Below are 27,999 nucleotides of genomic sequence, written 5' to 3'. Positions count from 1 at the left end.
AGGACCGACACACACTTGGTAATAAGACATCTTTAATAATCAGTTGGAGACATGCTGGATGTCTGTACAGTGTAAATGTAGAACACCCACCTGGGGAAGGGCACAAAACCTGCTCCCCAACCTGCCAGGAAACAAGTCACATCGCTTTGGAATGTTAACATCGGGCTTTAGGATCACGTGTGACACATAATTTAACACTCATTTACAGTTAATAATCGTATTAAATAAAAATATAGAGCAGGACAAACTGCTACTGAACCGGAACAGTGCTGTCCTGTTTTCAGTAATAAATACACATAAAGAAAAGGCATGATGAAGCTGGACGGGCTTAAAAGGCAAAATCTTGATATTGTTGGGCTCGGTGTGCTGGAGATGAACTAAGATACTAAAAAGTGCAACCAAACCAGTGGTGCAGACAGCAGCATGGTGTGAAAACCTGGGTGGGGTTGCGTGAAGACATTCCTGTTTCATGTGGTAATAGATACATTTTGAAACAAAAATCAATAGTTTTGTCGAAGGGGCGACTTTATCAGTCTCTGGTAGAGGACTTGACTTGGGCGGCCTGTCCCGAGTGCACTCAGGAAACTCACACAACACAAGAAGACCACGGCCAAGTGCACAGGCATGGATGCTCTACAGATCCTACAGAGTGCATCTAGTTTACAAAACGGTGGGTGGAACACGTGTCAGAATCTGATCGATTTGAAACTGGCTTTGCTGCCATAGAAACTGTTTCCAACAGTTACTTTCCTGCCACCATTATGAGCCAAAAGAAACATGGACAGAGCTCAGGAAAATACATTTTGAGCCCAGGATCGGACTCTGGCCATGTCTTTGATCACTCTAGCGTTCCTTCACGACAGTATTCTGATTCACTGATTTATAATGATTACGGACACTTTCTTCGGCTCTCTGGCCACCGGTCAGATCTGAATGCTCAATGAAGACCTCTGATGCAGCCTGGTTAGGTCATGCCCAGGAGTGGCAGCAGTAGCTCATGTTTTTGCGTTAGACAAACCAAAGACATACCGCAAGTCAAGCTGGCCTGTCGTAAAAGTTTGATCCCTCCATAGAAGAAACAAGTGCATTTCACTGACAATCAAAAACCCAATAAACCCAGGGCTCAGTTTGTTCAAAATGGTGTATACACACACACTATACTCCACATTAAGTTTGGCAGTTTCAAAAACAAAGTAGACCACACTACTTCATAACCAGATTCACATATTGCTAGTTTAAGGATTTGTCCAATAGTCAGGTGACCTGATTCTCTACAGCAGGAGTTAGGAGGCAACACATAGAGGGTGTGGCGCGGATGAAGGGTGGAGGTGCTGGACATTAACATGAGCAGCCTCCTTCAGTATTCTGGGGCTCCTGGGGTTTGTCCAGTTTGATGTCGATCACTGGAGGAGGATGTTCAGGAAACTCACGGTAATGTCTTAGAGTACTGTCATCACTTAGCTGGACCCAACTTCACAGAAAAAAAACAAGACAAAACATTGCAGTAATTCATTCCAAATCCATAAATAGAAAGATCTCAGTTGTTAGCATTAGTGTCTCCCGTCGCAAGAGCTGGGTCGGACATTGACTTCACACTGGGAAACCTCTGCCCAGCCACAGGCGAGATCTGTGACGCCCCATAAATCAAAAACAAACTATAAGAGTAAAGACAACACAAGATACCAGCCAGCAAATCCCAGTGCAACCAACCCTGCACATAAAAACATTGTGATCGTAATCCTGCGTTCCCCAAAGCGGCCAGATCAATAGTGATTACAAAGTAATAAAGCAGGCGTGCTGCACTGAAGCAGCAGTGGGACGGTCACCATCCACCATCCATCACCACCGCCTCCCACCTCAGCTCATTACGATAGATATTTAAAAGCAGCAAGGGAGATAAAGAAAATTGGCCGGAAGAGAAAGATGCTTTAGCGGCAGGGAATGTTGGAGCAGAGGGCAGTTCAGGTTTGGTACAGAGGCCTTGTCCACCAAGGAGGACACAGTGATAAGTGGGCCATCATCACACATGCAAGCGGACAATGTCATTGCCAGCAAGGTCAGCGTGCGATTTATGTTTGTGTTTGATGGATAAATGCTTTGGGGTTAAACAGCAGCCCAAGACTTCACAAGTGTTCCACGGAGGTCGAGAGTGGAGGAGGTCAAATCAGGTCGTCACTCCTGCTCATCCGATTGTACAAATAGTCTCATTGAAGGTGAACACTGGTGAAACACGCTGGGCTACAGAAAGGTAGATCACTGACTTTCATTTGTGAAACTGTCCTGAATAAACGTGGCTCTTATTAAAATGCTGTTTATTGCACCACTTCAGCGAAGCAGAGCTTAAATGTGAACCAGCACAGAGGACAATTCTCCTGAGCTGGACCTGATCACTTCCCTCTCATGCAGCAGTGCCACTTATAGCTGAAGGTGACAGGTGAAATGAAAGTCCTCACCATCCAAACTGTCGGAGGAGACAGGCAGCCACTGACTTGTATTTTAGTTTCTTTTGGCAGGAAGCTCATTCCCCACGCTCCCCAGTGCAGTGCAGAGAACTGTGGTGGGGAGCGCAGGATCCCACAGCGCTCGCTCAATACAAGCAAAATAGCTTCACAGGCAGTAGTGGTCCATGGCTGAATTACTCCCCGGGTGAACCTTCCTCGCCGCCGCCTCCCACCCAATGGAATAGATTAAACTTGCCTTTTTTTGAGCCATGGTGTCATTTTGCGCTATATGGAAAATGACAATCTGAGTCTAGACAAAACTGCCATATGGCAATCAAGGCTGTAATACTCAGTTGTGTATCAAATCATGTGACTTTGCAGTAGTATATTGGTTAACGCACAGCCCCGTGATTCACATGCCTATGCTGGTACATTCTCATGGTTCCCAAAAGAGCCGAACATAACGTATGAATTTCTCTCAATACTAGTTTAGTATATACCTGGTCCTCCTCCCTTAGCTGCTGGGGCAACACTGGACCCATCACCAGCAGTTTCTTGGATGAGAAATTAATCCAAAGTTCACCGCTGCATCCTTTTCATTTTTTGTCCATCAGCAAAACGAATTGGGATAATAACAACAATGACCCAGCTCTGACCTCGGTCGTCGCATCAAGGAGGACGGGATGACAGCTGAGGAGGAGCGACACTACTGTTGGGAAAGACTCTGGTTTTCATTTGGAGTTAATTTTCCAGTCCTACAGTCCGTGTCAGAGTGTGACAGTCGTGTGTTGCACCTGTGTAATGTGGCGTTTGTCAGTCCCCTTGGTAAACCCCCTGGTTTACATATATATAGTTTGAATGAATGAATGTTTAAAGGTGTTAAAGTTCAGAAAACCATCACTGAACAAGGCTGTAGACACTTAGCTTGTAGTAATGGAAAGTTGTTTTTTTAAATTAACTGTCAGGCTCAGGCAAGTGAAACAACTGCCCAGGAGACCCCTGCATCTGACAGTGTTACTGTAGTAACAGCAACTGAGCTCACGTCTGTTAACCTTTCTCATTTGACTCAGATATTTATTTGTTGTTTATTAAGTTAGTTCTGTACAAATAGATGTTTAGAGCTCCTTTTTCTACAAAGCAAGTTGTTAAGTCAGCAGCTGACAGGGGGTGTCGGGGGCCAATGGACTGGGGTGACGGGTTAGCTAGAAACCAGGTGAGCCATCTGCCACCTCACTTGATCAAAACCTGTTTCCAGTTGTCAGTCAGTCAGTGTTGTCTAGTGGACTGGGATGAAAACAAACCTCTTCACTGAGAGATAAGTGAAGTCTTGTCCACACAAAAGGATACTGCCTTCTTTGCCTGTTTCCTGCATGCTCTCCATCCCTGGTAGAGCAGCCGCCACACGTCGGAAGAGCTTTCGGAAAAGAAAACAGTCAATACAATGTTAGCTAGAGACTGATTCCCATCAGAAATGTAAAAAAGAAAAAAAACATTTCACCTTGACTTGATGAAAATGACATTAAATACCATTCAAGACATTCAGGATTTTACCTGTTTGACGTTGTACCCCGTCTTGGCACTGGTCTCTATGAACATGACACTCAGCTCCTTGGCCCGTTGTTCGCCTTCTTCAATGGTGATTTGTCTGCAGAGAGCATCAACGCCGGTTTAATTGGAAGACTAATTAAAACCAGCCTGCCACTGGACAATCACTATTTAATTAGCTCAATATCGCATTAGACTCCAGGAAACACAGCAGTCGTTTACTTGCTACAAAGATGTTTTCAGAGTTTACTTCACACATCAAGGCACCAGTTGAGGAGATGCTACATCTGCAGGTCTACCGTCGTATCTATCACCAGGAGGCAGAAGATGAGAGACTCAATACATTTGAATCATCATCATCATCTACACTGAAACCGAAAGACGACTTTATTTGCACCTAAAATGAGATTGTGATAAATCTTCTCTACCGATAAAGATTGACCTTTAAATATTACATTTACATTTCACTTTCAGAAAAATAAGCATCTGGTGAAAAAAAGCACTGGAAATGTCAGGCCAGCAGAAAGCGCTGTTTACTATCTCACTTTAAGGATACATTAAAAATAAATCTACCGTAACAAATAAAAGTACAAATAGATTGAAGCACAAATGAAAAGATGATTAGGGATGAGTGGAACTATGTAAATACCTCATGTCCTGTGTAACTTGCTAGCACTGTCAACCAGATGGTGAGGGCACAAATACAAAAACACACAAAATATTTTTAATATTTCAGTACCGGTAACTCTGAGGGAACTAACTGAGTGAAATAAAAACGGCATAAATTTGCTCCAATTTTCCATGTGACGCAGAGTTTTATGCGTTACCTTCTGCTATAAATGAAGGCACTGTAAGTACAGTTGAAGAGGAAATTGTTTCTAAATCATTTAACCTTACTAGGGTTCACCCTAGGATTTTACGCAGATCAGAGGTGTTGTCAACAAGTGAAGTGTAACTCACATACAGCTGGGATTCCATCTCTATGCTGGTACATTCTCAGTTTAGAGGGGCAAAATCCCACCGTCGGCAGCACTAAGGCTTCTAAGCACTGGGGAGAACCCTGACAATGTCAATTGGACCCCCCGTACTTGCACCTCACCAATCTGTCTCCCGTTCAAAAGTAGCGCTACATGATCTTGACTTCTGAATACTGGACAGCCTGTAATTGGGTCGACATAAATAGTGTCACTATCAGCTCAGACAACATGATGGCGCACAGCCGCACCAAGTCTTGCTGCCACCATGTACTTTATTAGCAAATAAACTCTTGTAGAAGGTAATCTGACAAAAAACAAGTATGTGAATCAAAGCAGAACAACCAGAGTACATCAAATGAAGACTTTAAATTCTGTCTACATAAAACTTTTAGATCCCAGTGTCACATTGAACAAAAGCACTTGTCTGTAGTTACGACAGCAGTGAAATTTCATTGACAGATTCTGTGAGATTACCCCCTGAAAAGCGCTGCCGTCAGCAGTTTCCCAGCAGACGCAACTGTGCCGATGGGAATTTCCTTCTGCAGTGACGATGACACTCTGACTTATTAACTGGGCTATAAATGTTGTTGTCACTGCACCATCGACCAAATGGTTGTGCATGTCAGACAGCATCTGCATCTTAATTGGTAAAATGTTGAACACAACCGTGAGGCACGCAGCAAGGGGAGGTAACAGGCTCTGCAAGGATTCCACTCAGGGCGGAGAGACAAGGATCACACAGCACATGGCTGAGATGTTCACCAGCCCAGAGGGATTCACTGGACCCTTTTTATTTTCACTAATGTCAAGAGAAGAAAGTCAGCACCCGTCATATCCTAATATATTACCACTTACCTTTTATCTCCCAAGTCTGTCTTATTGCCAACAAGCATTATGATGACATCACTTCCCCTTTCTGTTCTCACATCATCGATCCACTTTGACGTCTGTTGGAATGAGTTTACATCTGGGAAAGGAAAGGTAAATCATACTTGGAGCAATGGCAGCCCTCTCATAAGGCGAATAATCTACAAAGACATTGACACCCGCACAGTTACAGCTGGATGCAGCTCACTGCACTATCACAGCAGTCGTCATTAAAGCATGACATATTCACGGTGTGACTGTGAATTATTAGCTAAAGTTGTTATGTTGAGCTACAATCCTCAACATGACTTGTAGAATTTCCCCACAGTGAGACAAATAAAGGATAAATATCTATGTTTTCAGTTTCAAATATAAGAGCATTTAAGTTTTGAGAGTCAAATGCAGGAAGAAACAAAACCAGAGTTTGGCCAAACAGTATTAAAGCTAAACAACTATAAACCTTTTTTTTCTGTTCCACCCCCGCAGCCTAATTTCACTGACTTTTAATCAGCTCAACTAAACAGCAGCAACACTTAAACACTTCCTCACAACCCACTTCCCACAGTACCGGTGTTCATACACAGCAGGCAACTCATTTGAGCTCCACTTTTCCACTTTTACCAGATTCTTCTGAGCAACTCTATGCAAATGAGATGAACTGCAGCTGAGCTCATTTACATGTGAAGCAAACAACTTGGGGCATTCAAAACAATAAAACAAGCATTAAAGCACACATATGCTCATACTTGTGATGTCATAGACGACCACAGCCACCGTGGAGTCCCGTATGTAGCTGGGGATGAGGCTCCGAAAGCGCTCTTGGCCTGCTGTGTCCCAGAGCTGCAACCTCACCTGGGGTTCAGAGAGAGAACGCTGGAGAGGATGAGATCATTCAGTGCCTGAGGTGACACACATCCACTGAGGTGCAACGACTTCACATCAAAAAACAAGTCCACATCTGCATTATGACTCAAAACGTTATTGGCATTGTTATTATTGATTATGAATAAACAGTTCTGAGTAACTGAACAGCACAAGAGGACATCCTCAGGAGAGAGCTAGAGTTGTGCAGTTGGAGCAGGCTTTTTGTTCTCAAACCAGGCATCGGACAGAATAGAGATGTGGACATAATCATGACCTAAAGGTTTAGTGTAAAATGAGATGTGAGATGGTCATTTGACTCCAGGGGCTCCATATCAGTGCAGTTTACAAAAATGGGAAGTGAGAATTGGAAGATGTTAATGAGCCAGTGCGACTGTACTGTTCGAACTACAAGAAATCAGATGAAGCCATTTTGTTCATATCCTCCACCCTGTCGAGGAAGTTTGCTGAATCACCTGCTCCCTCTGCATTTTATTCCTGATTCGGAGGCAGACTAAATGTTTGCGTCTTACCAAGCCACACAACGGCCTGTTTCACCCCTTAAATTGTTTGAAAATGATGTTTGCACTTTCAGGGGAAATGAAAATAAATTCCTTTTGCATTCATTGATCAAACCTGTGAGCCAACTTACATCTTTTATATCGTGTCTAGATTTGATGAGTAGATCTGAGTAATCTTGTTGAAAACCCCAATAATGATTATAATATCTCCCTTTTTAATGTAATTATAACAAGTTCAGACAACTAAAAACTCTTACATTTATTAGTCTAGTCGAGTTTATTGGTTTTAAAAAAGACCACTAAGATCTACTCAATTGTTTAACTTGTTGATATCTAACAAATTCATTGTCTTTGTCATTGACTCAATAATATTAAGTGTAAAAACGATTCATCAAAAAAATAATCAACTGAATGCAGCACACATTCACTTTTTACAGTGTAGTGAGAAAACATCTCAGCGAAAGACGAAGAAAGGTGCAAATCATTTGGTTTTTCCAAGGGGTTAAAGGGTTACATGTGTAGTACATAAGAGTACTGCCTATCCAACAGGAATAGGGCAAGTTGGCACATGATGAACCACTTTCAGATTCAGGATTCTTACCGTTCGATCCTCCAGGTACATTGTTTTTGACAGGAAGTCAATCCCAATTGTGGCCTGGAAAATGAAAGTCAGGGAATTAAAATCAATAGGACAGAGACATGCCTGATGGAAATTAACTGCACTATTTTGTTTGATCCTGTCGCTCACATTTCGTAGAATGATGTATGTCAGACCTGCAAATATAACCCCTCGAAAAGAGCATTTTAAATAGATTTATCTGACATTATTTAGCTGTCATGAGCTATATAGCTCTCAGTTCACCTTTGTGGTGTTTATTTATTACATGATTTTTATGGCGTGATATTGCTTCATAAAATCCCAGAATCAGTTGAATCTAATTTGACTGCCCACAGTTTCAACAAGAATGTTTGAATATTCTGAATAACAATGATAAATAAGGTTAATCTCTTGCCCACAAGAATCTCTTCCACATTCAGCTAAAACTGGTATTGTGCCTAAAATATCCCAAAGAAAAGCAAATTTTGAACCGAATCCTGCACTTGTAAATACGTAATATGTAAATGTAATTGATTTGGGAAATCAATACCCAGCTCTTCTCACAAATCAGACCAAACATTAACAACAAAACAACACAACTCTAGAACAGGTGAGTCCAACTCACTGACCCGAGACCAGCTTGTCATGTACTTACACATGACCCACAACATTTCCTATTGTCTAATGTCTATATCCAGTTGTTTTTGGCTCAAGTCTGAGTATCACACAGCTTCTCTATAAGATTCCTTTTTGCGGTCCAGTTTCCAAGTTGAATATATTTCCTTCGTTTCAATTGTGTGTTGGCAAAAATGTCTCTCTTGGATGACTCACAGAATAACAGATGAGTTGTAGTTGTCCAAACTTGTCCAAAGACAGCTGGTGACTTCACAATTATACAGTTCTAGCTGGACTTCACAAACCCTCTGATGCTATCTTCATCCCTCCTACTCTGGCCAGATGGTGCTTGAACCACTGAGACATTTCTACACCATGCTCAACTTTATTATAAGATTTGATGTCATTGTGTCAGTCTGTCGCTGGGAATAGGCTGAAAGTATTTTGGGGTTCAGCAGGGTGCGACTCACACTGCCAACAATGCAATGTTTCACTTGCTTCATCACCAGCTAGTTTCCTGGCAGAGGCCACTGAAACTGAGCTGTTTGTGATGACAGACTGACCACTCTTCTATCTGAACAGGCTAAAAGGCAATATGGCGTATCATAGCCACAAATTCTTCAATAACAACACGCAGCTCCATTTGGAACACCAGATTACTATGATATCTGAATGTTGTCTACAGCTCCCACCAAACAGTCGCCGTAATGTTTCTGCAGCGGATATTCACATTCATATTCAGTTACATCATTTATTCAGCAACATCTTTATTGTTGTGACATATTATTTCGATTATAGAGCAAAGTTAGTATGGTTAGTTGGTACATTATGATCCAATCATGTACCAGTATTTTTCAAATTCCATTACTTTCTGAGAAGCACAAGCATTTAGTTTAATTTTGTTCCAAATAACTGAACCACCTCTGAATGTAGAAGGTCCCATAAAATGGATTTCACTGCTCTGACAAAAACATGCATTTCTTTTCTCATCAGGAGAAGCAGAAGGAGGTGGCTTGGATCCAAGTTTTAAATATAGCCCCCCACACAGGCAGCTCTACATCGATGTATTAGATCACAAGAAATTATTAACCAGTCTGCTGAATTATTAACACAGGTGCTACGTCAGAGGAGGTTCTGGAGGATTTCATCCTGCTCCTGCTGTTAGATTCCTCAGATCAATTTCACAGTCTGATCATGAGTATTAGATAGCGAGATAATTGCCCTTTTCTTCCTACAGTGGGGAAATTATTCAAGCGTCACACCAGGCTGAAGCTTATCCCAGCTACATAGGGTAAGCAGCCAGGGACACTCTGGACAAGCTAATCCATCAGAGGTCAGATTTAGACGGGCAACCACTCACACACATTAACACCTGTAGTCACCACCGCCGTAAGTCGCAGGGCAGTTTTATGTGTAGGAAAATAGTTGAAGAAGGCAACCATAGAGGGTAAAAAGTTAAAAAATCTGGATTAATATAAAACATTTTGATGAATGAACAAACAAAATGTAGGGGAAAAGATACAAATAGTTAGAGATAGTTAGAAGATGGTTTCAAGTAACAGCATAAAAGAAATGAGAAAATACTGTATGTGAGCCCAAAGAGATATAAATAAACATTGCAAATACCAAAAGTTTTAAATGCTCTTCCTGCAACTACTCTGAGAGAAGTTAATAGATGCAGTAAGACTTGGTGGCATTTGCTCACAGAGCTGTGCTTGACGGATGACATTTCTGATTGAGATGAACCTTGGAGCCATGTGATTGGCTCAGCCCATGCTCGCGCCTCACTCCATGTAATTGCACTTGGAAATGAAAACGCGGAGCATATTTCGTAATCACAATTTCGTCTGCGCTTCTGTCTGGGCTTCGGCTTGTCACTGATTGTGATTTATTGGAAAGAAATATTGACTGGAGGAGAACATGCTGTTTCAACAATCTTTCATGACCTGAGAGTTGAGCTGTGGTACAATATATATACATATTATTATATATTATTACGGTTCGACACAAGTACATCAGACAAGAGGATAAACCGATCTCTGTTTCGCAACAACGATGAGACCAAAGCAGTGCTGGCAAAGAGGAACAAAGGCGACTCCTGATGCAGTCACAGTCTGGTGGCTCTGCTGACTGACAGCCCAGCTGACAAAAGCCTTCATCCTCAGGAGACTACCAGCCCTCCAGCTAGTGCTACCAGGCAGCTCAGATGCCATCTTCCTTCCACTGGGTGCTTAATGGGAGTCAGCAAATCTGGCTCACTTTCCTCTCATCTCTGCTGACTACAGCCTCAAACCTACCCAGGGTTTGTGCTTCCTTTGCCTTTTGACTCCCCTTTCCACTAATGTTTTGATGTGCGGCTCCAAGACCATAACTTGAATCTTTCATCCAGACAGTTTTTTCAGCAGGCTCATCTTGCCTCCTTCTGTCTGGGTAACTTGGGCATCCCCTCTGAGCAGCTGAATACAGATTCACCGTGCGCTTATGTAAGCAGCATTTTAATGAATACTTTGACTCTCAGAGGTTAGAACAGAAAGGAAACTGGTCTCAGTTCTAAATTGCAAACAAAACGGCAGCATAACCTTAAATACAAAATAAATAAATGACGACTGCACACAATAGTCCATTTCCAGAGGCGTTTAACATCAGCTTTACAATTTAAAAAATGAGTGAGCAAAAATATGTATATGTATAAAAATATATACAATATATCCATGGCTGTACTGCATCATGATATGAACAACATTCAATGGTATAGCACAGAATTCTTCAAGACGAATGCTACATATGAACGAAGGGGAAAAAAGCAGGCGCATTGCCATTTGGGCTCTGCAGCAGGGATGAACCGACAGACTGACATTTAGCTGCACACAGCATGTAACACACTGCATTATTCAATAAGCAGATGCGATCGGTCAAGTATTCAGCTGGCAAGGACGTGGGCATGTGGGCAAGGCTCAGTTGCAGTAGTCCAATGGACTGAATTGAAAGCCGCGTTGAATGGTTATTGTAGACAATAGTGATCCAACCACTGTTGGGGTTTTTAGTTGACAGACTTTGGGAAACTGTCTGAAGTCTACACTCTGTCTTGTTACTTTGGAGTCACTGGGAGCCACTGAACAAAATTTACCAGCATAATTCAGCCCACAATTTTTATCATTAGGCTATTAATTCCTCTTCAGGCCAAATTGATGGTGGAATGCAATCCAAATCCAAATTTAACAGTGATGCACAGAATTAAAAATTTGTGGCTGAAGCTGAAGAAAATTTAAATGCTTATCCTGAATACCGAATAATACAGAATGCCAAATCTCCAATGTGGTTAAGATTTTTATTATATTTTTAAAAATGTTTTTACATGCATGTTTGACAAAGAAAGTTAATGTCTCGATGGGTGAATATTTTTTATTTATTTTTCTACGTTTCAGACTCATCATTTCAATAATAATAATAATAATAATAATAATAATACTTTAAAAAGCACAACACAATTTCCCATTATACAATAGGCTGATAATGTAAACAGAAGGCTGTCCATCTCATGATCCTTATCACAGAAGGGTGTTTTTCCATTGCTTTTTTAAATGTCCATCTCTTAAGAGTTTCACCATTCAGTTTTTTCTCTATTGCTACTATCTAGAGAAATGATCATCTATTGTTATTATTATTAACAACGCAATGGTGCAGCATTCCTGGTCGCCACTTTTCTGTCTTAAACAAAAACAGTCCTGCTAGAGACAGTGTGCCTCTTAACCAAGCCTTTCTGGCACATGGAGCACAGTGGGAACAACGGTAGGGTGAGTACCTGTGGGAGCCATAATGATCCCTGACCACTGCAGGTGGCAGACCTAACGTATGTTACATCACAAGGACATACTGTACTGTTGTCCACTTGCAGTATCTTGTTATATGTAATGCAAAAGCGTGGATTGAACACCTTTCATAAGAAATTTGGGCACCGGTCAGGGATTATTTTTAACATGCTCAATTCTCTATTTTTACTGACGGCTGGAAAATAATTTTGGATCTAATTATACCAGCGAGATCAAGAGTGAGCGACTGGCAGCAGCCAACTTTATATCCAGAAAGTCTTTGGAGCCCAGAAAAGAATTAGAAACACAGCCTGTGAAGTTTGCCAGGGAGCAATATGCTGCTTTATTAACTGATGTGGGAAGCCCAACGACCAAGAGGGTCATTTTAAACCCAGAGGAAATATTTCCAGAAGCTTTATACGAATTTATAATTAAAATGTTTGTGAAGATTGAAATTGATAGTAATGGAGTTACAGTAAAGCGATGGCCATTCAAAATTCATTACGTAGGGTCACAATGACAGAGAAGTGCTCACTTCCAAACTACACTGAGAAACAGGCTTTTCTGGCTGGGCATGGTGTTATATTGATATAATATATTATATCTATACTACTATATAATAATAATAATAATAATAATAATAATAATAATAATAATAATAATAATAATAATAATAATAATAATAAAATATAGATATACGTGACAGTTCTCCCCAACGCTTTGGTGAGACTTTGATCCTATTGGCTGAGATTTTCTGCTGACAATTCTTGAGTGTTATTTACAGGAAAATATCTTGACTGTGAGGGTAGTGGAGAAAAAAAATGGGAATCCCTGATCTTTCTTTGATGAGATGCCCTGCAGCAACACATAAGACACTGCTGTGTGTTTCAAGTTACTTGCAAAGATTTCTTATCAATATGTATTTTCTGACAGAGATTAGGACCAAGGTAAATTTAAAATGAAGTCCGCCCCAGGGCCTGCGGGTCTCTGCCCAACTATGTCGGTTAAAATCTTTATAAACCGGTACACAGTCAATGATGAAACAGATTGTGCGGAAGATCGAACCTCACCATGTTACTCACCTGATATGTGTTGTCAAAGCTGTCGTACATGAAGCGTGTGATCAGCGAGGTCTTTCCAACTGCAAGAGAAAAAAGCACAAGCTGTTAAATGCTAAAGTAGAGAGACAATGGATGCCACAGTGAGAGTGATGCTGACTATGCTGAACTAGCTGTAACTTGCTGTCCAGGGAGCTCATTAGTGAGTGTGAGGTTGAACTGGAGGTCAAGAGAGGCAACAACATTCTTACTGGGCTGCTGCTGCCAGGAATGTTTATTTACTCAAATATTTAAGATTAACCTACCATAAACACTCTGAAATGTACCAAGCTCATAACGTTACTTAGCTCAGCTTATTGTCCAAATTGGGGGGGGTGGTGGCAGACGCCTATCCCAGCGGCGTGAAATTTGTGCTGGGCAATATAACCTTAAGTTCGAAAGGTCACGCTTCAGACTAAGGAACATTAATTACCCTGAATAAACTGCATATTCACATGTGTGTTTGCAGCATATTAGTTAGTCATTAATAATGATCAGGTAATGCAGCTCATAGACCAGTGAAAAAATTATTTGCATTGAGTAATATGGATTCGTGCATTCAACGGAACCAGGCAATCTCTTGTTTCGAAAGAGTTGAAAATGTAATGTCATATCCCTCTTTTGTTCTATTATTATATGTGTATTATTGTGTATTTTGTCATTGCTGCTAAATTGTGGCCTTTTTTACTGAACCTGTTACATGGCAAGTAGGATCATTGTGACTAGGTAATTTATAGGTAATTTATAAGCAGCCCGGAAGCTGAAATAGTGTGGGCACCTCAGTCCAACAACAAGGTTTTGTCACCATGTATTTGTTTTTGATAACCTTTTGTGCCATGGTATTCGAGATTGCTCTTATTTATTTTATTGTTTAACAGCAATTAACTTTAATTTTTGCTAATATAGAGGACTATAATTTGTTATTCACACAAACTTGGATTGATGTTTCTCACATGATTTGGACACACAAGAGAGAAAGGTACCAGGAATCTATGGGACTCCAGAGTTCCAGAAATATGATGAAAAATCAACTGCACCATCCTCTGACTGAAACCATAAAATTCTGTCTTTACTGAACCGCAAACTTGAAAGAAAAGAAATAGTCATTTGGAACCAGTTGACTAACTCCAGGGAGTCATGTGGAAGAGTCACACACAGTTTCCATTCCTGTTATCGCTCTCCAAATGAGTATCCATCAAAGTCATGCCAAACAGCACATGGTGGTCATGGAGCCACCTGCCTTCATTGCAGGAACAAAAATAGCAATTCTAAGGTCAAAGCTGTTATAATATTAAGGCTTTTAGCAAGGATTTGAAGACAGGGTGCCCCACAGTGTCCTATCATCAATAACTAACCAATCCAATGAGGGGGTCGCAACTTATGATGTGGATAATCACAAGATTTCACCTGAAAACATGAGATTCTGTGAATTTCAATCTAGTCCAGTGAAATGAAAATACCCTTTTCATTACTTTTTACGATACTGAAATGATTTGCGTATTCGGGCTGAATATTGCTGACAACTGTCATTCATTCATTTTACTCATTTGAAAACATTCCATTTTCACACAAGAGGCCTCCTATAATTCCTTCAACATGTGAAGGATCATAACTCCCATCACCCATTTTTATGTGCTTTTAAATGCTACTAATCTTGCGCTTGAGATGTCGGCCAATAAGTACCAAAGAGCTCCAACTGCTCAGTCAGACAAATGACAAATTTAGTGCAAGGAATCATTATGGAAGCATCGTAGTTGACGGACAAATGGCTTGAAAACAGCTAGTGATTTTATTTATATTTTTTTTAACAACAATCCAATAAATAATACGTTCGTCAGTTAAAGAGCCGGAGGCAAGCTAGACACGCATTAATCACTTTTGGAAAAGAAGTGTGTGTCGACACGAAAGACTTGTTGATGGATGGTGTGGTGTTTTCATTGGTGCAATAAATTAACAAGTCATTGCTGCAAAGCAAAAAGAATCAATTGATCATCATTCTGCCATCTACCCACACTGCATGATCATAAATGTACAAATAGAAATACGAACAGAAATGTGAAAGTCGATTTCGTCTGCAGCCACATGGTTATTCTCATCATAATCCATGAAATATTTGGTTTAATAACGTTTCAGCATCACAACGGTTTACAATGAGAGGGCTGGCTAATAAGAGTTCATGCCCTTTCTTTGCTTCTTTATCGGTGGAATCTGGCACATAAATAATGGCTCTGCTAATACTATGCTCATACTAATTCATTAATGCGCCATCCAGCTTGCTTATCTCCAGTCCCACATAAATCTGTGGCTAATTTTAAAAAATCATAATCCCACGCCTATGTATAACGCCTGCAAGGGACGCCTTTAAATGCATTAGCTGCAGCAATATTCTCAACAGTCCAACTGCAGCTTATCACAAGTTCCTTTTTTACCATATTATATTGGAGCAGTTACAGGAAATGACAACAAAGGCAATAAATAATAAACGTGTGTGTCTGCAAACACATAAACCACATAAAAGCTAAATCTGACTCTTACCTTTTGACACACTTTCTGCTCTAGCAAAGCAAAGGTGACAACTTTTAAAATAATTTTCTCATGCTGCTAAAACAGACACCCATGAGACACTGTGAGCCTTAGATATCATACCAGCGCATCACCAACATGCCTCTGGAACAACGCATAAACATCCAGCATGAAAGGACCATCTACAAAGTTGCGTCAGAACCTCACAGGAGCACACGCCCACGCAGCGTTCTGACTCACAACAGCAGTGATAGTTGCTTGTTAGAGACATTCCAAAAATCAATGATTATTTGGGTGTGGATAAGTGCATTGCTACAAGCGCTCACACGGAGGCTAAATGTGGTGAATAAACAAAACGCTCCTTGTGTTACTGGACGGCAGAAAGAGCAATACAGTATGGAATTAGCTTTAGAATCAAAGGAGTGACTTCTTTATAGGTAAAAATGCTTGAGCGGGTTTAGTTGCCGTCTATCTGTGATCATTTACGTTCAGATACTTCATCGCAATAGTCCGAGTCGTCTCTTCCACAATGACATGGTTCGAATGATAGTCCTTCGTCTACATGCTCTGCTCTTCTTCCTCAAAAAACGTCGACAATCCTTCCAGATATTGCGGCTACATTGACTGCTTCAGTGCACAAGGTACCTCCAGTGATGTCACAAGATGGTGGCGGCGTTTAATTTGAACCCACCACCTTTTTGCTGGGTGGCTACAGCGTGAACCACAGGCTTATGTTGTGCTTGGTATTTCCAGGCACTTGTTTTCATCAGAGTGTTCTGAGCCAACATCCTGCCTGCTGAGTCACCCTCCTCCATCATCAAGCAACATGGGACAGCACTGGCTGTTCCTCTCACTCACTCACTCACTCACTCACCGCTGAAGGATTCAGGAACAGAATGCAACATGCTTTGATTCCTACTTTAAAACTGGTGTTTCAAAGCGTCCTTTATACCACACACAATCATGAAGTTCCGGAATTAAATCTCTTTTAAAGAATGTGATTTTCTGTTCAAATAACGTGCTGTAAATTAACCAGCCAAGGATTAGCTAATCTCTCAGCTAGATCTGCTCTGCACAAGATTACAGTGAACTGTGAATGATCATTACACAGCTAAATCTGCTCTGTTAAACTCCTGAGAGTTTCAAGCAAACCCTCCCAATCTGCAGATACATTGGACAACCTCCTGTTTCTTTCATATCCAGATTGAAAACTCATGGAAAACCTGTCAGTCGTGGACAACTGAACACTAGTTAAAAATAAAACATGGCACACTAAGGAGTGAAATCCCCCCAAGCGACCAGATAGTTAGATACTGGAAATGTTAAGAGGCACCAGAGGGATAAAAAAGCGCTTCACTGCCACGTTCATGTCAGCTGGATGCTTGCTCTGCAAAGTAATCAAAGCAAACCAGAGATAGTGAATCAATTTGGATGAAAAAAATAGTAAAGAAAAAGAAATCATTTGTAGGGATGCACCGATACTGTATCGCGTATCAATACCAGGTATGTGTACTCGTACTCATTGGATGGCCATCGATACCACTTTACTGCAGCGCGCAGATTTTGAATGTCAGTTTCCAACAGTTTTGTAAAATTTGTGTTCGGACAGCAGTGAAACTTGTGACCATCACCCATGTACAAGAAAAACACACTGAGTAATATTATTCAAATAACAATATATATGGAAAAAAACAAAAAAGTGTAACGTTAGGTGTAATGGCATAAGTACTCGATATCGATGAGTGCTCCAATGCAAGTACTGGTATACCACTCATTTTGGCTGCATCCCTACTCGGATGTATTCATATTTTAATGACAGGCGTTCAGTTTCAGGGCAAACTGGTCCTCAAAGGGCCGGAGTGATGCAGGTTTTCGTTTCAACGGCTCAAGCACGCACAGTTTAGCTGAACAGATGTCAGCTGAAACAAGCGAGACCCGACAGACAATCACCTGATGAAACTGTCCACACGATGAGTTGGAACAAAAACCTGCACCCACTGCGGCCCCTCCTAGAACCTAGTTTGCCCACCCTGGTCTAGCAGGGTGACTCTTCCACAGCGCAGGACTTGCCTGGGTGAGATGGGGAATGTCAAATGGAGAAGTCAGGGTTCTCCCCAGGTGAAAATTTGTCAGAGTTTGATGAAGGGGGATGGGCTGAACGACGATGACAGAGAGCATTGTACCTCACTGATGCTCTCATCGGTTTACCTTAAAAGGAGGAGAGCTGCTAAACTGACGGTGACGGAGTGCAGACATTGCAAGTCACACTTCACTACATATTGACAAGAACAGCTGAAACCCCAGCGTAGGCGCCTCTATGCTGCTAAAGCATTGGGTAGAACCCTGGAATTGTTGTTCGGAGAAAGTTGACACGCGAAGTGAAAGATCACTTGCCAGATGGGATGGTTGAGTGTGACGGCCATAATGAGCTTTGTCGGTTTTCCCACTTAAATCCAGTGGTGGATCCATAATAGAATGGAAAAGTTGACTGCTGGAGCCAGATTATGACATAGAAAAAGCTTCATTTTAAGTCTTAAATTTTAAACTGCAACTTGAGTGAGCAAAATAAACATAGAATTGGTTTTGTTTTGTCTCAACTCAATGACGTCGGAGTGGTAGGGGTGACAGAGGACAAAAAGATGTGAGTTATGAGTTATATAAAGGATGTAAATTTTTAAACATCTTGGTGCAGAAATATACACGAACGTGACGTCGTCCGTTTCCTATTCAGACTAGAAGGAGGGTGAGGACAAAGTCGAGGTGCAAAGATATCACTGCATTAGTAGAGCTAGTCACATGAGGAAATGGGATGAAGTATTGTTGAGCATTGAACATATTCTTCTCGCTTGCTTGGAAGCCATTTCCTCAGAGCCCCAAACATGAAGGGACCATAAGCAAATAAGAGGAGCCTCACATTTACTGCTCATGGACAAACATTCAATCATGCCACAACCAGACATGACCAGTCACCAACCAATAACAAAAGTACAAAAACATTTTTTGCTATTGAAATGAAAACTGCGTTGAATGCGAGTTACCACTGAATCAACTCATGCGCATATAAAACAAATCCCTTGCACCCACTGAATAAACTACTGCAGTCTGTTGTGTCAAAGTCACTCAGGATAAACAGTCACGGTTTCTTTTTTCTGTGAGGCTACACAAGTATAATGGAGCCTCTAGATAATGTGAAGATCCTGCAGAGCGACTCAGCTTCATGGAGCTAATTATCGCAGAGAATCGATCACCTGCTGCTGTTGCACTTTAACCACCAGGTCGCCGCAGAGCTCAGTCACCACACGACTCATCGTCACAGCACTCTAATAGCTCAGAAGGCAATTTTACAGCACATTTAGGCTCATCTCATTTGTGAACATCAACACATAGAATGAGTTAGTTCAGCTGCTCCTCCGTTTTCTAAACAAAGACAACAGCTAAGGAATACAAAATGAATGCAGTGACTGCCATCGAAAGCGCATGTAAACCACTGTTTATTCAGTCTGCAAACGGAATGGCCTCAATTTCATTTCGAGACACTGAATAATTGAAAGACCTGTCCTTGAGTCTTGAGAGGGAGGGCCAAGCGCTCAGGTAGCAGGAGCAACTGCTGGTCACTTGGCAGCTCACATCATGCAGTACCCTCGAGGAGCTGGCAGCCAATCAGAACACAGCACTGCCCTATCCACAGGCTCGTACACTCGCACTCCTGAAGACAGATAAAAATAAAACTGAGTTTGGCATGCCAAGCCTGTGAGCCTGGCTGACTGGAGAGAGACTGGTATCTAATATTTATCAATGAGCGAGAGAGAGAGAAATAACATTTCCGTTCAGACCAATCTTTCCATTGGAGGGGATGCTGAGCAGCAGGCGTGGTATTGACTCCAACATCAGTGCAGTTGTTGTCTATGAATCACAGCTGGTGTGAAATCAAATAGGAGAATACAAAACAGCAGATGGCTTCAAAACCGATCTCCTCCAGTCGAGAAAGCACCCAAGCATTTACTAATCTAGTCAACAGTGCATGATGCCAGCCTGGCAACATGGAGTGTCAAAGAGAGTCAAAATAGAAAATAACATTTTGTACAAGCATATTTTACATAATAACAATAATGCCAACTACAATTGTTCAGAGAGTGCAAACCTCCACCAAGCTGCTTCAGTCCACCTCCAACACAATCTCCTCATAGATCAAAAGTCACAAAAGTACAAAAGTTTAAAAATTCCTGGATCCAGACAGTGATCTGGCTCACTCCCAAATTTGAATTGTTAGTTTCTTTTCATAAAAAATAGCTTCACAGATATGTTCACAAAGTTCTTTATAGGCAAAACAACAAAGAGTGTCTGCACTTGCACTGGTCTATTTATCTCTGTGAGCTTCTCTGTAATGTCCCTAATTGTGCCTGAGCTGCTGTGGTTTCTGAATCTCCAGATTTCCAATAACTCAGTTGATAGATTGTCAGTTATTCCCAGACGACACGGCCTGATCGATTCATTCCTCAGGTTTGAGCAAGTCTTCAGGCATTGCTCTGCAGAACTAATTTTAAATTGTGTCGATCATGGATGTGAGGGTGATCCAAGTCTGAGGACCGCGACTCTCATCGGCATTGAATGCAGAGGCAGGGGGGCCTGGCGCATGTGCACTGAGGCGTACTGCTTATGTGTCAAAGTTAAACGCCATTCAGTGTCTTCCAACAATATTTTGAAATTTTGTCGGAAGTGCTTTTACTTTTCGCTTTATTTCCTATATGAACGATAATCTCAACAGCAACTTGACCAAAACCGAGGTGGTTCAGGAGCTCCGCGGTGCAGCTCATTTGGTGTGAGTCATTTGTACATTTGTGCATTCAGTCTATTCCAGAGTGGTACTGCGTACAGTCCAATGAATCACTTCATCTCTGTATCATTCCTAAAGGGCAAACATCTCAACGACGAATGCTAATGGCCTATATTGGCAAGTAAAAACAGAGAGCATTTATGCAAATTTTAATGGGAAATGCTCCAGAAACCAATAATCCATTGGGTCGATTCAATCAGTTTCACCTTAATTTGTTGTGCAATATCTTCACTGTGACCACATGACATGGCTCTTTTCGTATCCATCTGGACATCCCAGCATTAGACTGAGCATTTTGTAACGATGGGGTTCACAGATTATGTAACCTAAACCCTAAGTACTTAACACTTGAACATCAGTTGAGTAGCAAGAGACTAGACAGACGCTTAACTTATCAGTGACACGTCCCTCTCGGCAAACACCACTGTAGATTAACAGCTCACAACAATTGCTTGGTTCTGGTGCTGCAACAGTGACTTCCGAACATCTTCTCCTCCCCGAGTCTGAGAGGGGAAACTCATCTTTCAAATCGGTCCCGGTTCCTGCCAGAAAACCTGACAAAAGTTGTTGACCAAAGAAGATGCGGAACTACCGACCTCTGTTGAGGGAGAGGGAGCTATTTCTCCTTCCATCTGTTCTCTCAGTTATTCTCTCACATGATGGCATAAAGACAACAACAGAACCAAAAAGAGACAAGATTTGACTGGACTTGTCTCAGCTGTTCTGTCCTGAAAACCTATTACTGCTGCCCCAAGAAATTCACCAACACACCTTCACTATCCAAAACTTGGCGTAAAACCAAAATCAAAAGAGCATTCTCGGTTATTACATTTTTTGGATTCAGCCAGCAGGAGGCTGCATCCTGACCATGAAAGACCTCAGACGCATATGTAGAGCTGGAAATCGAATTAAACTCAGAGAGCTGCGCTTCATTCGAGAGCAACCCTGCCGCTCCATTTGAAGAATGATTGATAGCTTTTCCGAAATGACGGCAAGACGAAAGAGAAGCCACAGATCAATTAAGAGCATTTCACAAATGCATGTTCGTCAAGTCCAGCACATCCAATGCACAACTCTGCTTTGACTGATTTAAATATGACCACTGAGTTGATTCAGGAACAGCTTCCTCCTCTGTATTGATTGAGAGACGGTAAGAGGGGGAAACTATTCACAGATGGGTGCGCTGTCCGTGTGGGAGCCGAGCAGCAGCTGAAGGAATCGATGTTCCCTGCCCCACGCCACAACAGCCTTTACCCATTTTAAATGGCCAAATAACAGAAAATCTATATGCAGCACTGAAACTGAGACTGGGACAGGCCACCAGATGATTGTCAATGAAGAGGATATTGTTGAGACCTGGAATTTGACCGTTATTATAACCAACCATGATAGGAGAAATTATGACTAAGTTCATGAAATTCAATGAGAAGCAAGGGCAACTTTAGACTGTAATTATTTGTTCAAAATTCTAAAATTATGGCAATGTGAATTCAATATCAGGATTGATCAGTGTCAGTTTACTTCTACATCATTTTGAATGCAATATATTATTAAGTTAAATATATAGTTAAAAAATCTTAGAGCTCTTAGACAACAACCAAATCGCTAGTCCCCTCTTGAAACACAAAAACCTCGGGGAAACACTGAGAATAGGGATGCACCGATACCGTTATCGGGTATCGGTCTGGTACCGGGTTCAAGTATTCATACTTGTACTCACAAAATGGCCACCGATACCATGAAACCGATAACACTTTACGGCAGTGTGACATTTTTTTCAGTTATGGCCATTTTTTTGGTACTGCAGAAAAACTTGTGACCATCAGGCTGAAGAATACTTAGGAATATTGTTCAAATAGATAGGTATGGGGGAAAAAAAATCTAAGCAACTTTATGTGTATGGCATAAGTACTGTACTGTATCGGTGAGTAGGCAAATGCAAGTACTCATACTACTCAATTTAGAAAAAAATGGTATTGGTGCATCCCTTACTGAGACTATTCACTACTTTCTCGATCCGTTTGTAAGCAGCTATGATTCCAGTTATTCGCATCTGTATTTAATAGATTTGTTTCACATTGTTTTCAATTGACGTTTACCTGGTGCTGCAAAAATCAGCCCAGACACAGGACAGAAAAACAGACACGTGGACAACGACCCATGCTAAATTTTCATTCCAACTAAAGTGGTCCCCGTACATGCAGCAACTGTCCCTCTGTCAATCACACTGTGCTGACGGAGGGATCTACGTGACGCTCAGTGGGAGGACTGAGGCATCTATTATCAGAAGAACAAGGTCCCTATAACACTTTAAAATACTAATATGTCATGTAGAAGAGGGCATTTACTGCAGTACCACCTCAGCCACTAGTTTAGAGGTGATTCATGTGTGTGATGAAGTCCTCGCCTTACCTGCAGTGATATATCACCACACACAACTTCTGCAGGTTACAGCTCACTGCATGGTTCCTATGGTCATTTTTAAGATTCAACATATCTTAAGAAACAAGTGAAGCTAAAAGAAAGGATGCTTTACAAGAGTGTAAATGGTGATGGGTAAATGACATCTTCGATCTACTTTGAGCAAAGGAATTCCACAAATCTCAAGTAGGGGACACAAAATCTTTGAGCACAAGTAGGTCGGAGCTATTTCCGATGGCTGTTTTCATATTAAACGGCGCAACCATATGGCAGACTGCTTCAGACATTCAGTCTCTGGAAAGGAAAAGTTGCTATATTTGATGAATAGTAAGAGAGGCCCTACGTCCTTAGGCCTCTAGTGGCACACCCACTCAACTGTGCTACATATACAGAAACGCGCAGGCGAGCACCTCCAAGCCAAAACATAGTTTTGCATATAACATATGCATTATGCGTTCACAAACACTACAATAGAAGCTCTGGATTTCCAAGAGGACAGGAAGAATTATTGAGGGAGGATGTGACAGGACCAACCCAGACTTCCAATACAGTCAATACAACTTCAAATCCATAAATCGCCAACAATCCTTTGATTGGACTGATCTATTGACAGGTGACTGCAGGATGGTGAGACTTAAAAGCAGGTCGTCGCATCAAGTCTGGCTAAAGGTCACTCAAGCTTTACCTACTATAATAAAAACTCAGACCATACATTAGCAATGTGTATTGGCAAGAATCTGGTCATACTGGTGACACGATGTGTTACAATGCAGGTGTGACAATACAGTATAGATAAGAACAATTATGATGATGATGATGAAGTAAAAAAAAATATTTATTCCAATGTTGTTGGGCAGCATCCACTTGTTCCACATTAGCTGCAATGCAATGGTGCAGTGCTGAGAGGTTTATTGTGTTTCACACATCTTGTAAGCAGCTCAGCTTTTGACTGCACCACACTTTGAAAGCCTCGGTTGGTGGCTTTATCTCATCAGATTCAAATATCATGTTGGTTAATATGCACTGACTTTCCAAGCCGGGTTTGGAGCCTCACGAGATCTTGTTGTCAATTACAAGAAGCTTAACGGGAAAAAGTGCCAGTACAACTCAAAAATAAACATCGATATATCCTACCTAGCATAGCTGCAGTATCACACCATCAACTATGGTGACATTAGAGCCTATTGATACTTTCGTACAGCCCTTGTACACATATGGCCTCTCAGATTATCCCCAATATGTGTAAAACACATATTCGTAATTTAGCAAAAATAGTTCATAATTTAACCTTTGTATTATAGTGCAATACTGTACAGTACTGTTTACTGTTGTGCAAATATCAATCATAAAGCTTAACAGTTTTCATCATCCTCTTGAAGGTCGAGATTACACAGTCAGTCGAAATATGCAGCACCTCATGCTCCTTAAAGCACTCCCTTCCAGTCACCAAGGGATAATCCACTCCCACTCCTCCCTTGGAGGAAAGGAGCTATATTTTTTTGTGGTACTAATCCAAACTGTATGACAAGGATTTGAATTTGTTAATTGAAATAGGCTCATTTTTTTCTGATGATATTAAAAAGGGCTTAAAGTAGAAGTTGAGATCCCTCCCAAGCAAAAGCAGAGACTGATGTGAAACACGACCATCTAATGTGTCAATCCTCTAGTCTTTGGGAGCAGTAGATGAGCCACTAATACAGGAGATGTAGATAGACATTTAATTTTGGTGAGAAAAATTGCATCACTGCCGCGGTGATAAACGGAGAGGAACGGTGAAGTCAGGCGTTTGGCGGGGAAAGGATTAAATCACAAAGAATAACGGCCGCTTTAAAAGTTGCAGAGGAGTGATCGGAGGCTGGTACACGCAGGAGCGTGGGCGCCCACCGGTCAGCCTGTTGGCTATTGCTCAAGAGATGGAAATATTGAGCCAGACTACTTTGTGTACCCTGAGAAGTATGCGTAGAGAGAGACTTCCTGACGGCTCATTTAACATTCCGCCTGCTTCCACCCACTGCATATGGAGCCCCCACTGCTCTGACGTGAACCCATTCTTCAAGGTAAAACACATGTGCCTGCTTTCTCTCTATAATATATCTCTATATAAACCCTTTTCCTTGGCCCTTGTGGCAGTGAAATGTTCTCAGAAACTAGGACAAGCTGTCTTTCTACACCAGTGTTCCCAACACACCAGAGTCCAGCCGGGTACAGTAATAAATGACGGTTGGCAGAACTTGTGGGACTCACACCCGCTTGGGCACTGGCTGTAATTACAGCAGACTGGTAGAAGACACGCAGGTCCAGAGCACTATATGAGCTAATCAAAGCCCGGCACCGTCTGGGCAGGTGAACTCCCCTTGTGCTTATAAAGAAGACAAACTCAACTCATCCGAAGCACAGAGGGCCTGAGCTGGAACCTTCACTGAAGTTGCCTCAGTGTTGACACCCATATCCAAACCAGGTCTGACTCATGAATTCCAAAAGCCATATTCACTAGTGACCTTTTGAAAACCTTTATATGCGATAACATTTTTTTTCATCTAAATATTTTTAATGGGGGGCGAGTGTTACATCAAATGAATTCATGTGTAACTAGTTACTCATGTGCAAAGACAGATATTTGAAATACACTAACTTGGGACTGCATTATTTGACCAAATGAAGTCCTGACAGCTCGGTGTTGGTCATTTCGGTTCTGTTTACACACGTGATTGAAATAGATTCGCAATTCAATTCAGTTTGGATTTTGTGAGGAATATTTAAGTCACACAATACCAGTTTTGTTGACTATGGATGATGTTCTCAGAAAACTAATGGTGTTTATCAGTACAAATTATAAGAAACATTATTGCTAACATTCTGGCTCGAACTACAGGCTGACGATAGAAAAGACATTATATAGTCAAGTATCAATATCAAAACACGCACAAGAAAATCCATTCAGATCAATGATTTCTTCTAAAACCCAGCCTTACCTGACAACTGTTTGGGTAGACTAAATATAATATCAGGATTTTTTCCCCACCATAAGTGGTGTCCCAGTGTATAAAGTCATAATCCCAGCATCGCGGGCCCCTATACTTCTAAAGTGCCGGGATGAACTGAGAAAATAGTGTTTATAAAATGTTCAAATAAATAGCAAGACTTGGATGACTTCCAGTTTCACAGCAAAATATTTTGGAGATCAATACAGTGTGGGAGGAGTTAATCATAGTTCAGAGACAGTCCGCAGGTGAGACCCAGGAGAAGATCAAGGGAAGTCTAGCTCTCCCCTGTTGTTAGACACCCGCATCATACATGTTTAGACGGATGTAGCTACAACATCATGAACACCCTGTTGAATAGGTCTGATTTTCCTCATCAGAAATAGCATCTCTCTCTCATGGCATCCAACAACAGATGAGGGTGCGGGACTGTAGTGCAATTCGAAAGATGGGTCTCCATTTTGGCTGCATCAAGAGTCTGTTTCCGAAGAAGCCACCTAAATCCACCGTCCAGGGCTAATGTTTAGTGGTCAGTAAAAGCAGGTGCACCTTCACAAATGAACTCACAGATTCACATGTGGAAACACTAAATATAGCAAGATTAAAAATCTACTTTAAGACAACGTCCTAGTTACTATATGACCTTCAAAAGTCTGACAGAAATTTCAGGGTATGCTAACTGGTTTTGGAAGATAACATAAAACACAAATAAAGAGAACAGAACAGGATGAGATGGCAGAACAGAACCGAATATCTTGAAATCTGTTTGCAACCCTGGAGGAAAAAACATTAGCCTTTGGTGAAGTGTCTGAATGACCTGAAGATGCTAAAATTGCCACAGAGCAAAACAAAGGGTCCAATTCATGACCCAACCTGCGTGATCAATAAGATCCACGGAGGATGTGAACCATGATTAATGTAGTTCATTCAGCTGCGCTAAGCCTTTAATGGACGTCGTAAACAAACGGATATGCAGTGGTCGAGGGGATTTAAAGTCTGTAAACTGGATGTTGACTCAGTGAAGCTGAAGAAATGATGAAGCTCATTCTGTCTGAGGGTGTTGGCTCGAAGAGGCAGGACAGCACACATGAACACCGACAGCAAAGACTCGCTCATCCTGAGGAGGCAGACTGGAACAATACCAACAACACTGCGCCCCCAGAAGTTCTCTCATCCCAGCCAGGGTGTGTCTCTCACCAACTTAGCATCCAGATGCAGGCGACTGCGTCTCAACATGAGCCGAAGTGAGACATATCATTCAATGTTACAATTCATGAGGAGCCCAAATCTCACTGCCGAACAAAATAACGTTAAAAAAAACACACACACACAAACATGTAACTTGCTGCCAGACCAGCAGGTGCACTGGGTTCGAACAGGAAACCGCAGATGAACTTTTGTGAATGAAATTGAACAGGTCTCACCACTTTGCTCGCCCAGAAACACGAGTTTGAATTTTCTTAAAGGGTTTCCAAAGTCGCTGCCCACGGACATTCTGAAGAACCAGAGGAGGGAGAGACGGAGAAGGAAGGAAGGAAGGGGCGCCGAGAGGACACCGGACGAGCGAACTCGGTGCTGGACGGAGGCTCAGAATGACACTGTCTTTCCCGGTCTGTCTGTCCCTCTCTCTCTCTGTCTTCGTGATGGAGAACACTGCTGCCTCTGCTGCCGACCGAGAGTCTTCTCACACCCTTGTGCTTCCACGCATGCGCCACTCCTCGCGGCGTTACAGCCGCGATATGAAATGACGTCATGCCAGTTAGAACCTACATAAACTTGGTTAACCTAAACTCCATATTGTCATCCAAATTATTTTTCACGATTGTTAATAGTTCGCCGATAATAAAATTGCTTAAAAAATAAATATAATAATAATAATAAATAAATCGCACAATAAATTAAAAAAGAA

At 41.6% G+C, this 27,999-nt stretch overlaps 1 protein-coding gene across 6 annotated transcripts; it reads right to left on the bottom strand.

The window, feature by feature from the left end:
- Window positions 1–2: 2 nt before the first annotated feature.
- On the bottom strand, window positions 3–27,779 carry rab6ba (RAB6B, member RAS oncogene family a). Of its 6 annotated transcripts, none has more exons than XM_053871147.1 (8): window positions 27,515–27,779; window positions 13,317–13,375; window positions 7,814–7,867; window positions 6,577–6,703; window positions 5,819–5,930; window positions 3,993–4,086; window positions 3,789–3,855; window positions 3–1,403 (listed from the first exon to the last, which is right to left on the bottom strand). In XM_053871147.1, exons 1-8 carry the CDS (start codon window positions 27,582–27,584, stop codon window positions 1,339–1,341), a joined length of 648 nt encoding a protein of 215 aa, XP_053727122.1. In that variant the 5' UTR covers window positions 27,585–27,779; the 3' UTR covers window positions 3–1,338. The 6 variants fall into 6 exon arrangements, with proteins under 6 accessions (XP_053727122.1, XP_053727131.1, XP_053727105.1 ...); XM_053871156.1 differs by having other exon boundaries at window positions 6,577–6,682; XM_053871130.1 differs by lacking the exon at window positions 3–1,403 and adding an exon at window positions 1,415–3,131 and having other exon boundaries at window positions 3,743–3,855.
- Window positions 27,780–27,999: the final 220 nt, after the last annotated feature.

The sequence above is a fragment of the Synchiropus splendidus genome, chromosome 1, assembly GCF_027744825.2.
Source record: "Synchiropus splendidus isolate RoL2022-P1 chromosome 1, RoL_Sspl_1.0, whole genome shotgun sequence".
Taxonomy (NCBI): domain Eukaryota; kingdom Metazoa; phylum Chordata; class Actinopteri; order Syngnathiformes; family Callionymidae; genus Synchiropus; species Synchiropus splendidus.
The sequence above is the reverse complement of the archived record's forward strand: the minus strand, read 5'-3'. Positions and strand labels throughout refer to the sequence as shown.